The sequence below is a fragment of the Diuraphis noxia genome, unplaced genomic scaffold (assembly GCF_037042655.1).
Source record: "Diuraphis noxia isolate RWA-SAM2 unplaced genomic scaffold, SU_Dnox_SAM2 contig0001, whole genome shotgun sequence".
NCBI classification, from domain to species: domain Eukaryota; kingdom Metazoa; phylum Arthropoda; class Insecta; order Hemiptera; family Aphididae; genus Diuraphis; species Diuraphis noxia.
In genome coordinates this window covers 91,110,149-91,124,453 of record NW_028301711.1, presented here as the reverse complement: position 1 = coordinate 91,124,453, position 14,305 = coordinate 91,110,149, and the positions used below count along the sequence as shown (strand labels likewise).

The following is a 14,305-nucleotide window of genomic DNA, read 5'->3' as shown; positions in this document are numbered from 1 at the left end:
TCCATGCATATAATATAACTCTACTATTATGTATATACATACATCTATAAAATACATTAGTCATATTATGTAGGTACATAATATATATATATATATCAATTTGTTTATTACATTTGATATTAAATAAATAAATATACATGATAGACCATAGACCTATATATTGAGTAATATCAAATTATGTCATATCATTATACAATTGAACCATCAGAGTATTATATTATACTATTTGAAAAATATAGGTGCGTTGATCATGGTAAATGTGTCAAGTATTAACTAAATATTAATTATTATTATTATTTATTAAAAATACTTATAGTATATTCATATAATTAGTTATAGTATAGTCATATAATATGATTAAATTCATCGAGTTATATTTTTAATATACATAATTTGACTCAAATAAAAATTGAGTACCTACTACATAGCATATTATAATATGTTATTGTATACTTAATGTGAAATAACCTGTTTCCAATACCTAGTTACTCTCTATTAGTCTATTAATGTTATGTACCTACTCTTGGAGTACCTACTCACCTATGTCCAACTACCTTATTTACCAATTTCAATGTTAATTCATTTATTTAATGTATACATATTACAATATGCCTAGTTCATATATTATGACACTATACTGTTAAACACACAATGCAAACTATTACAAAAAAAAACCTATTTCATATACCAACCAATACCAATAATATAGATAGTAAATAGTACTTAATTTAAACTTTTAGACCAATGGACCAAAATATGTACTAATTTCACTATTAATTCATGTACATACATAATATGCTTAAATTATATAAATATATCATTAGGTATAAAGATGCATGTATATAATAAATAGTACATAATATATTTAATATATCAATTTGTTATTCATAATTAGTAATTACCAATAACTCAACCTCAACCAAACTGTGATACATTTAATAGGTACCTACGACAAAGTATACATGTAGGTTAGTTATTATTATCATTTATTAAATAGTTTAATAAGTATAGTATAGTATAGTCATATAATTATGCAATTTACCTGCCAGAAATTAATTAAACACATTAAGTTATATTTTGTTTAATTTGACTCGCCTAAAAACTGTAATATACTAATTAAGTAGGTAGTAGGTACTACAAAGTATACATGTAGGTTAGTTATATTGTACTATTGTCTATTCAAATAATAAAATAAATATACAATGAATCCCTTTTAAAAAATATAGGTCCGTTGGTCATGGTAAATGTGTAGATAATAAAATCAAGTATTAATTATTATTATTATTATTATTATTTATTAAATAGTTATAGTATAGTCATATAATATGATTAAATCCATCAAGTTAAATTTTTAATATACCTACATAATTTGACTCACCTAAAAACTGTAATATACCAAGTACCTACTACATTGTTTATTATATATCGATCCCATCAAACGATCAAACCTACCTATAATATAAGTAATAGAGTAGTCATATAATTGTACAATTTAACTGCCAGAATTCAATCAGTTCTATTAGATCTACTGTTTACACACAATGCAAACTGTTACAAAAAAACATATTTTATATGGTAGGTATACCAATACCAAAAATATAAATAGTAAATTTATAATTTTAGACCAATGGACCAAAATATGTACTAATTTCACTATTAATTCATGAACATACATAATAGGCTTGTAAAATGTAAAATATTAATAAAATGCAATAAAATAAATATAATATAAAAACTGTAATATATCAATTACGATATAAAATATATTGAATATATTATATTATTAACAAACAATACAAATAAATATAATACATAAATATAATAATAATAATAAAAATGAATATTTTTTTATAATATTTTATAATATATTAACTTTATATTATTTTGAATGATGTAATGATTGTCTAATCTTTTTTTAAAAATTAAATATGAGAACCAACTCAAAAGAAAACTAAACACCTATGGTAGTAATACTTTAGTATAGGTTTGTGGAATTAGTTATAACTATTAGTTAAGATTTAGTTATAACATATATATATGTTAATAGTAATAATAATAGTATGTTCATATTTAAATAATAATATAATAAATAATAAACTTTTATTAATGTGATTTTGCATTAATAACACAATTTCTAATGTTAATATATTTACATTAATTAATTTTATTAACATAATAACAAAGTTAGTTGGAAATATAATGATTAATAGGTATTAATAAATATATTTAATATTATTACTTTTATTTGTGAATTTGTATAGGTAATATGATATACTTTTATTAATGTGATTTTGCATTAGTAACACAATTTTTAATGTTATGCAGTAAATTTCTGGGTTTCTTTTTGGGACGGTTACTATCACTTGTTGCTGGTCTACCTAAAGTAAAAAATGCTATTGTTAAAATTGTAATTGTTATATTTGTATTGTGTATCTTAATTTTACCTGCAAGCAAACGTTTACTTCCTCTAGTAATTCCTGGTCTTCTCCTAGCTATTGTAGTTGGTTGTACTTTTATTGATGCTCCGTCTCTATGTCTAAGAGATAACGAGGATGTACCTGCTGTTGCTAAAAAAGTATTAAACTGGCCTTCTGTGTGTATTTTATCTAATCTTTTTTTGAATTTTAACAAATTATCATAAGTTGATTCACCATACTTTATTATATTATTTGACAATTTCTGAGTAATATCATCTAATATGGATAAACAATCTTGTTTTTCTAAATTGGGATTGTGTTCTTTTACAATCTGCATACTTTCCGTTGAACTCTTTTTATTTGAATCTTGATGAATGTCATGAGATATAGGTGACTGTGTATGAACTACTTCTGCAGGTAATAAGCCCTCGTAAAACGTCTTATTTGGTACTTTTTCACCTAATGCCAGTTTTGCTATTAAGTATTTGTCTTCTATGGTTACTGGAGGAAAGTTAACTCCAATTTTATTAAAATATTTGTAAACTATACCTTGATGTTTACAAAATTTTCCATGTATTCCAACTTTACATGAACAAATACCAATAGTAGGTTCAACGCAATACATGAGCTGTTTGTTTTCTTCACTCGGTACATAATACTCTTCATTTTCAACATATATTTTGTCTTTTGAAGCATAGTCACAAAGTTTAATAATTTTTTCAAAATATTTACGTGCTGTGGGGTTTCTATCATTTGAAAATTCTTGAAACTTCCTTCTATAGTAATCTTCTAGTTTGGTGCAGCAAAAATCAACAATTGAAACAACATTATAAGCCTTAACTCTACACAGCACATTTTCTTTAAATATTCTTACAGAAACTTCACTAAAATTGTTAGTGTGATGGCCTCTATTTGTGTGATCTCTCCAGGCTAAACACCAGCGTTCTTTATAAGTCCAATGTTCTACAGTAACATATCTGCACCATTTACTATACATACTTCCAATTTCTAAAGTAACTTCAAATGCGGTATAAGCTTCTTCAACTGTTTCAGCATACAGCATTTTTCTAAATGATTGCATCATAGGTTGATGGTCTTCTTTGTTTATATTATTTTTACCATCCCAAAGCCACCTCCAAACAGCTTGTAAAACATGAAATATGCAAAGAAGAGATTTTGAGTTTGGCCAAACTGCTTTCAAAGCATTAATTTCTGCATCTGAATTGTCTGTTAAAAATATGGTAGGAAAACCTTTCCCACCAAAGGCATTCTGTACATTATTTTTAATCAATAGAAATCCAGCTTTATATGATTCTTCACTTTGACCTTTTGTTATAAGAACACCCAATGGTGCAGCACCAGCTGCACACGGTGTTAATAAAAAAGTGATACAATGGTTTTCTGGGTCACAAGAACTAGTAGAATCAACAAAAACTATATCTTTAGCAAGTGGTAAATCATGGGCTCTTGACATAATTGGTGTAAGTATAAGTACTGAAAAAGGATTATCTTGAATAAAACTACTCCATTTTCATTATATGTTTCTTTCTTTTCTTTAAGTTTCTAATACATTAAAATATTAAAAATTAATTAAATAAATAAAAAAAGTACATTTTAATTTATATAAATTACATGCATTGAATTGTGATGATTCTTTAACATTTTAAAAATACTCTATTTTTAGTAGATTAATGGTAACAACTAATAACATACCATGATTACACCTTGACCAGTACGAGGGCCTAAATGTGTAGATCTCCATTTTTCATGCCAGTTTTGTACAGTTCTATAAGTAGGATTTAGTCTAGCATTAGCAAAATCTTCAACTGAACAATTCATCATAGTCATCACACTTTCATGATAACTGTAAATTATGAAATTATACCGAGTTTTAATTCATATTTAAATATAAAATTAATATAATAAAACATCTGGTCATATTTAAATAAGACTATAATTATAATTATAAGTACTTTTAATATTTTCACATTTATATACATATAAAACAGATAAGTATATGAATTATTTATGTTATTTTATTATTGTTCTCAATTTAATTAAGAAGTAAAATCATTTGTATGTATGATTCTTACCGAATGGCTTCTGTCATTGTCATTCCATCATTCATATATTCCTCAAAAGTTTGTCTTAAATCATCTGTTGCTTTCAAATATCTAAGGGCTTCTGCTGTGTTAATGCTATGGTTGTGTTCATTCCACATTGTAATAACACCAAACAATTTATTCTGTAAATTATGTAACCATAGGCACATGGAACACAATTAACATATATTAACATATTATAAAAAAAATAACCCTAACAACAAATTATATTATAAAGCGTATCCTAATTCTTTTTAGTTCGAAAGAATTAGTATTTTAACTACAAGAAATAAAATATTCTCTTTAATATGGTGAAATATGAAATTATACACATTTTTGTAACTAAAAATTAAAAAAAAATTATAAAAAATAGGTCAAAAAGAAGAATATCTACTAAAAAAGAAGCTCAAAAATGTTATAAGGCTAAAGTTGCAACGTTGCAAGTATAAATAATTATACATAAAAATAGAACTATAATTTAGTACTTAATATGTCTGCATTTATTACAGACCTTAAAACAACTCATGATTAATATAGATTTATACAAAATTTATATAGGTAATTGTCACAAAAAATCAGAATACACATATTTTACTTTCACAAATGGATCAGTTTTTCTTGTAGATACAGTATCTACTTTAATCACAAATTTGACTTGAGCTTTGCAACTTGTGTTTTTAGACAGTCCTCTTTTGTTACTTTCTTTATCAACCTTATGATATGAACTATGATGGCACACAAAATGTTTTCTACATATTTAAAAATTTACCAAGTTCAATTAAATACAAAACCACTAACTTGCATTGAATGTATTTTCCATTTGGAACTGACGAACGAACATTCCACTTAGTGGCTGTAAGAATTGAAAATTCTTCCATCCACTTACCTATACTGCATAAATCTACTAAATTTGAACGTACCTTGGTTACTTCGTCATTTGTTTCAATAATTACGTTGTTAAAAGAAGTAGGGAGATTACTTGAGTTTAGTTTAAGATTCATTTTCACAGAAGTTCAAAAAACTTCAAGAATAAAAGAATATTGGACAACTTGTCGACTACTCATAAGCATTTACAGACAATTGAAGATAACATAACTTAGAAAACAAAAACTCTCTAATCATATTAGAGTGTTTATGTGACTAAAAATAGAAATAATAAATTTATAAAAATTATCTATTCATTTCTAACTAACTTTGTTTGTTATTATGTTAATAAAATTAATTAATTGTGTTATTAATGCAAAATCACATTAATAAAAGTTTATTATTTATTATATTATTATTTAAATATGAATATACTATTATTATTACTATTAACATATATATATATATATATAATATGTTATAACTATTAATATTAATCATTATATGTCCAACTAACTTTGTTATTATGTTAATAAAATTAATTAATGTAAATTTATTAACATTAGAAATTGTGTTATTTGTGACTATGCTTCAAAAGACAAAATATATGTTGAAAATGAAGAGTATTATGTACCGAGTGAAGAAAACAAACAGCTCATGTATTGCGTTGAACCTACTATTTGTATTTGTTCATGTAAAGTTGGAATACATAGGAAATTTTGTAAACATCAAGGTATAGTTTACAAATATTTTAATAAAATTGGAGTTAACTTTCCTCCAGTAACCATAGAAGACAAATACTTAATAGCAAAACTGGCATTATAGGTGAAAAAGTACCAAATAAGACATTTTACGAGGGCTTATTACCTGCAGAAGTAGTTCATACACAGTCACCTATATCTCATGACATTCATCAAGATTCAAATAAAAAGAGTTCAACAGAAAGTATGCAGATTGTAAAACGGACAATCACGGACAATCATTACATCATTCAAAATAATATAAAGTTAATATATTATAAAATATTATAAAAAAAATATTCATTTTTATTATTATTATTATATTTATGTATTGTATTTATTTGTATTGTTTGTTAATATAATATATTCAATATATTTTATATTTTTTAAATAGTAAATAATATATAGTAGTATAGGTATATAGTATATCGTAATTTAAATTTGAATTTGGCGCTAAACATTTCAGACCAATGAGAATGCCGTATTTCCCTATGGGTTTTATTTGATGTGCGGAATGTTAATATGCCTCCCGACCATGGTCGGTAAGATAAGGAACGCCCGACCATTACAATAAAAACAAAAACAACATAACATAATATCACATTATCACATAACTTCATGAATAATGAATATGTAGTGAATAAAAACCAATACTTATATAGGTAAGATGATAATTATGATTAATTTATTTGTTCATTGTATTATTTGTATTTGTTTCTTTACAACGTGTACAAAACCAATACGATCCTGTGCGTTTTGATTTTATATTAAATCCAACACAAGTAGCATCAAACCATACTAGACAAGAATCACACAAAACACACTCCGATCCAATGTCACGGTTACAAACAGGGCATATCCATGTCATATTTTTTTTTGGCTTTTATTACATTTAATATGGTTTTCCATGCATCTTTTGTGCAGTAAGGTCATATGATATGGATATCAACGTCTTCTTCCATAATACCATTGCAAATAACTTCATGGCGGCATTCAATATCCTTCTTCTCTATGATATATTTGTCTTTTCTAACTTGATCAACCACTTTTTTATCAGTAAGCCATTCCATTATAATATTTTCTTTAATTTTAAAATGTTTTTGATGGTATTACATTAGCAACTTTCTGATCTATACTACATCCAGTTTTAACAATTTCAATGTCAGTATCATTTTCATTCTCTAAAGTTATACAATTGTAAAATTAAATATAAATTTATTTTTTATATTTTAATTAATTACCTGCAAAAATAGCACATTCAGTTTCCACGACTTGATCCATAATACATTCAGTTTCCACTGCCTGATCCATAATATATTCAGTTTCGACCGTTTCAATGTCATTGTCGTTCTCTGAAGGTATACAATTGTAAAATTAAGTATACATTTATTTTTTATTAATAATAATTGTATTAGTTATTTGTAGATAGTTACCTGTGGAGTTGTCTAATATAATTTCTTCTATCAAAAAATCTTTGTTTTGCTCCAAAGATTAACTATTTGTTGTAGCTGACATATCCTTCTTTCAAAACTAAATTGGGAAACTTCTATCTAATCAATATAGGACTTCACTATGAATACTTCTATCGAAATTCACAAATTAACATCATATCATCTTCTCATCAAATTTCTAATTCACTACCATGATATATTAAGTATTGTTATTATAGACTTTCACATAGACATCAAATTTTCATCTGGCATACTACTAAATAGGCCCATAATATAAGGGTGGGTTTAGAGGTCCAAAACTTCAACCCTTCCAAAAAAATCTAAGTACATAACATTTATATTTAATAAGTAGATGGTACCGGACAATGACTTTGATAGTTTATTTATACAGTAAAAATATTGATCCTCCTCCTTGTTAATTTATAATTACTATAATTACATTTAAATTTTTTGTATTACCATTGATTATAAATACTATAGATTACTCGCTGACAGGTTTTTCGGCGGCGTACAATAAAACTCTCGGTAGAGGGCGATAAGAACTAACAATACTAATAAAATTGTATTTAATTCCAACCATGATAAAGAAAAGAGGTATGTCAGCAACTCTGTGATACGCATTGTCCACCATATTGCTTTTCTCCAAAAGTTATCATAATCCATTTATCACAAACCGACCAGCTTAACGGCATGATCATGATAAGGAAAATGTACACAAAAATATAATGAAATATGAATTATGAATTGAATAGTCAATGCTCAATAGGTAGTTTTTGAACTATTAAATAATATGAATTATATATTAATGCAGTTTACATTTAGTGTGGAGTTTTGTTTAATGTCAACACATTTCGTTATTTAGTCATTAGTCCATAACTAACTAAAGACAACCTAGAGTGAAATTGGCCATGAACCTGTATTCTGTAATGACGAATTAGATTAATGGGTGCTTACATTTATTTTATAATTTTATTTTTTACATACGCATATTTAAATTGTAATGTAGTTATATTATTAAATGCAGAACCACACATTCCTTTTAAGAAACTGAATAGATTCTCAACCAGGTCTTGGTTGACTTTCCTTGACATTATGTAGCTTATATTATATTTTTTCATATTCTGAAGTAAACCTTTTAATGATATATTGATTATAATAATACCTACAATTGTACATTATTTATGAGATGAATTTATATTGTTCAGAATATATCATTAATTATATCAATATTGGTCACCTTTTTGGAATGGTAACAATGATTTTTTTGAATGTACATTCATATTAACTATAAAGTTATTCATTTTATCAAGTAACTCGTTTTGGGTATCTTCAAATAGTCCATAAGCAGCTGAATTTTTATCATATTTTTGCTGTGTATTTAACAGATCAAACCAATCATTAAAAAGTTGAATAACTTCTGAAGCCTAAAAATAGAATACTAAAGCTTATTTTTATAATATACATTTCAATTTCTTTGTTTTGTATAACTAATGTAATTATATTTAATACACTTATAGTATTGTAATAAGCATATACTAACCTCTTTCCAATTATGATTGTTAATTTTATTTTTATTTCCTAAATAGCTGATTTATTTGGTAACACTATTTGAAAACATATGAGCTGCCAATTTAACACTCATCCTATTTGCACCTTCTACTAACAAATGTCGTTCCGATAGCTTATGAGCAAATCTATATTCTTTGTTAGAGTTTACATTTAACAATTTGTGTAAAATACTTTTACCAATATATTTACCATTAGGTAAATCAAATCCTCTGTAAAAATTGTAGTATTTGTACCATAAAATAAACTAATTTATAAATTATTTGAAATTATTAAAATTACTTGTCCAAAAAATGATTCCTAGCTAGTTTAAGTAAATGAGGTACATCAGCAAAAGCATAAATATTTTGTTTTGTTACAGGATGATGTTCAAAGTGTGTTCTGCCCATCGCAATACATAAATCACGCCACAATCCAATATTTGATGGGCCCATGTCACTAACAATGGCCACTACATTGTACCCAATTTCATATAAATTGCAAATTATATTTGTTAGAATTTGCTTGGTCATTGGTGTATCATAATTATAGTAAATTGGCTGTTTCCAGGAAGCAACAAGCCCTAAAAAAATTTTACTTGATGTGTCCAATACATAATTAATTTTGTATTTTTATACCTCGAACAACAACAGTCTGAACATATTTATATGGTCCAATCATTTGTTCATACTTTTTGTCAAAACAAATTCTTCTTGATACATATGTCTCATCAAAAGATACGACTGTGAGTTTATCTTTCATATCCAGTGTTTCTCCTTAGATTTTTAATTTTAATTCCCATAATGTATTTAGTTATAACAAAATAAATAACTTAGTTTTAAAATAGATACCTTTAGCTTTCATTAATGTCATTACACCTGAAAGAATTCCTGGTTCCATTGGAAATTGAACTGCTCTTGTTCGAAGTGTTGATAAACCTTCATTTTGTTTTTACTTATGTTAACATGTATTAAATTAATTTATATAAATAAAAATACTAACCAACTAAAGGAAAATGTTTTTCTTCACGTATGTATCTATATGCTTTAGGTGATATAATTCTCAATGAAATTGCAGAAGAATTATCTTCTGGTTTCCATTTGTATACCTTCTTTTTAGGGTTTAAAAGCTTATCTATTTGTGTCTCGGTGAATAAATGCGACAATATTTTTTTTAAAACGATATTCAAATCGTTCTTTTTCTTTCTCACACCAATTTTTTTTGACTAATAACTACATTTGTTAGATCAATATTTTTGGACTTCAATTCACTATTTTCTTTTTTCAAAAGCTCTAACTCATATTTCAATCTAATAAAAATTGGTAAGAATAACAAAAAAATGTTCAATATCATTTTATTTAATTTTTTAATATTTACAAACACTTACTAAAATAATTTAATATAACAAAATAATTCCATAAATATATGTTCAAATTATTTACAACACAAAAAGCATTAATTATAATTTTATCTATATCTCATAACTATATTATGTGTATTATAAATTATAATAAAGTTAGCTAAAACAAGATATTAACATAGCTCATTTAAAAAATCTACATACTATGAACAAATAAATTTAGTAATAAAAAACTAATAAAAAAATGTTATTGTATTATTGATAGTATTAATGCCAAAAATAAGTTCTATATCAAACAGGATGTTATATGATATAAATATGACTGATGGATAGCCAGTATTTATACACTCCTGTATGAAAATGAACAAATATTCTGCATTAAATGTAAATTATAAAACCAATATTAAATTCCTCCTGTTATTGTAATAGAAAAGTAGAAAAGTTTCATAGTTCCATTGAAATGTATTTGCATTTGACATTGTACTCTCAACACTGAATCTAAACATAAATATTGCATGCAAACATAAACGGTAAATAATAACATGAGTTTACTTCTCAACAGAAATAGATTCATCGGAAAGAGTCACAATATCAGTATTCGGTGTATTATTCGATACATTAAATAAGTTTTGACAGCATTTTCGATTTGACCCTGGTTGGCTGATGAATTTAAAGTGTTTTGTATGAATTTACAATACCTCTTTTAGAAAAATATCTTAATGCTGTCAAATTATTTTATTACCTTTCTTCATTGACTTCTTCGGTAACTGTAAATGACCCACTTGGAGTTAAAACCTTGACTTGAGTTCTACTTAACAAATTTGGCGATCCAAGTATGCTTAAATGAGAAAAAACAAACCAAAAGAGGAAATAAATATTAATTAGATCATTATTACCTAACAATTGCATGCAAACATAAATAGTAAATGCTATCATGAGTTTACTTCTCAACAGAAATATCTTCATTGGAAAGAGCTACAATATCAACACTTTGTGTATTAAATAAATTTCGGCAGCATTCTCGATTTGACTCAGGTTGGCTGTTGAATTTAAAATGTTTTGGATGAATTCGCAATACCACTTATTAAACTTTTATTTTTTTAGTAAAATATCAAAATGCCATCAAATTATTTCATTACCTTTGTTCGTTGACTTCTTCAGTAATTGTGAATGCACCACTTGGAGTTAAAACTTTAATTGATGTTTTACTTATCGAATTAGGTGAACACGAATAAGGTAATCCAAGTATACTTGAAAGAAAACAAACCAAAAGAGGAAATAAATAAATATTAATTAGTATATTATAATTACCTACCTCAAGGGTATTGCATGTTCTTTTAATCTTCTAGCCCGTTGAGGTGAATATCCAGCTGCTTTTTGTAATTCTGTTTTCTCAACAACATCACTTTTAGCAAAGTGTTTTGAACATACAACAGCTAAAAATTTATAAAGGCACTTAACACTATATTTGTATTTATACATAACAAATTGTCTTAAGTAAAAATTAACATGACTAAACGTTAGCAAAAATATATAGGTAAATAATAATAAAAACATAAATATAGTGTTTACCTAAATATAATTTAAACAGATACATGTTCAATTTTAGTTAACTTAAATATCTTATATATTTTTAACTATACCTGTATCACAATTTATTTTTTGAACATTTGATCCCTTATTTATTTGTGAAATCCACTTAGCACGTAAGCTTTCATCTTTAGGGAATTTATGCAAATGAACAGTATTGTCCTTCAAGTACTTTTTGCTTCTACTGCCACTCTTACAACCTTCAAAAATACATAAAGGCATCCTTAATAATAAATTTTAATACAATAAAATTCTAAAAAGAAAATGTCAAAGCCAAAATGCCAAATTATTTTAATTATTAATTTTAAAATTTTAAATGTTTATTGTTTTTGTTTAATCATTTAACACTGATAAAACAATAAATGATAATAACGGAGAAAAGCAATATGGCTGCCTGCGCCAAATTTTACGAAAATGCGTATGTGGCTGACATACCTCTTTTCTTTATCATGATTCCAACCACCAGTACTTTGATCGAACGCGGTGCGGGGATAACTGGTTTTTATCATCGCTATTATTGTCACACGTACAGTCTTACTGTCGTCTATACTCTACGACGCGACGTATTTATAAACAATGATTATTAATTCATAATGTGCACATTTTTTGAAAACTAAATATGTAAAATAAAGTAATTATGTATGCATAATTTTTTATAAAAGTTGGTTGTCATTTGTAGATTTCATTTAATATTTTTTTTGTTGGCTTTCAGATGAAAATAAGTTAATAAATCAAGTAAATAATTATTAAATGAAAAATATTAATGTACAAATTTTAATTATAAAAAAATTGATAAATCAAGAACATACTGACTCTGTCATAAATATACATACAAAATTATAATTATAATTGATAATATGAATTGCTTAAAAATAAAAATAAATTGTCTGTAAAATAAATCAAAATCATTCATTTTGTAAAACACGCAATTTAGCAGCATTCTGATAATATTTATCTCTGACTTTTGAGTTTTCCCACTTACACTGTTTAAAAATTTTAGTTCTGAATAAAATACCAAGTATATAATTTAAATATATTTTACATATTGAATTAATCGAATCTGGGCATTTTAAATTAATTTCCTTTATCGATTTATCGATTTTTGTTAAACAAATTCCAATTATATAATAAATAATATTTCATTAAAAAAATTGTACGTACCCATTCTTTTGGCGCATAATAGAAAAAAAAATTTCCAGAGCATCTTGTGTTAGCCAATTGGTTAACAAAAAGTATTCTTTTTTCGTTTGAGAGCGTCCAGAATCATATTTTTCCGATTGAAAAAGTTCGACAAGTTCTGTGGTAGTTCAAATAATTCCAACAAAACATGGGGTTATGCTAGATTTTTTTTGTTGATATTTTCACTGCTTTTTGAAATATTGTTCGAACTTTTTCCAAATTACGAAAATTCGCAGTATTTGAATCGCATAAAGGCCTTCTGTTAGGGTTTGGATCGTATACATTTTTGCTATTACATGTATCGAATATGTCATTCATTATGTCAATGAACTCTACCGTATGAATTGCTGATGACGATGTTAACTGATCCGTACTTACACATGTTTTAATTGCAGCTGACACTGATCTGCTGAACAATAATTGTATTGCTAACTTCAAGACATTTTTGAAAGGAATTGGGGAAAAGATGTATTGGTGTTAACTTGCACATTGCCTTTGCTGTCTCGCTATGACTATCAAGTTCATATGTTTTTTGTATATCCTTGAATTATATTATATTATTTTCAATTGAAAAATCTCCATTCATTAGATTATTTCTTACACTTTTAAGCAAGTGAGGTGCGTCATAAATTAAAAATATTTTTTTATTACAAATAACTGTTGACGGATTTTTGTCTGATCCTCCCAACAGAGAAAACATCCGTCTATTTTGAGTACCCTGGTCACACACAATACACGTAGGTAATAAACCGAGCTCCAAAAGTTTTCCTACAGCTTCTTTTACGATTGCAGTTAAAGAATCTCCTTTCATACTGCTACCAGTGAAATAATAACTAAAAGAGAATTTCCAGTTCTTATATGAGCCACGCACCATTAAAACAAGTGCATGAGAGCCTAATTTATTTGTTCGACCTAAAGAGCCTAGATCCTCGAACCCTTCAATTTCATCTAAACTTTTATTATATTCGATGGCCTTCATAATGGAAACTTCGTCTAATAAAATGACACATTTTTTTTCGTCATATGACATCTGAAGTCTTATGCTTGATTTGTTCCA

At 26.1% G+C, this 14,305-nt stretch overlaps 2 protein-coding genes across 2 annotated transcripts; both read right to left on the bottom strand.

The window, feature by feature from the left end:
- Positions 1–2,280: 2,280 nt before the first annotated feature.
- On the bottom strand, positions 2,281–3,891 carry LOC149062403 (uncharacterized). Its single transcript, XM_089215314.1, has 2 exons — positions 2,445–3,891; positions 2,281–2,378 (listed from the first exon to the last, which is right to left on the bottom strand). Exons 1-2 carry the CDS (start codon positions 3,889–3,891, stop codon positions 2,281–2,283), a joined length of 1,545 nt encoding a protein of 514 aa, XP_089071440.1.
- Positions 3,892–4,118: 227 nt separating this feature from the next.
- On the bottom strand, positions 4,119–5,520 carry LOC149062402 (uncharacterized). Its single transcript, XM_089215313.1, has 4 exons — positions 5,318–5,520; positions 5,115–5,268; positions 4,511–4,662; positions 4,119–4,281 (listed from the first exon to the last, which is right to left on the bottom strand). Exons 1-4 carry the CDS (start codon positions 5,518–5,520, stop codon positions 4,119–4,121), a joined length of 672 nt encoding a protein of 223 aa, XP_089071439.1.
- Positions 5,521–14,305: the final 8,785 nt, after the last annotated feature.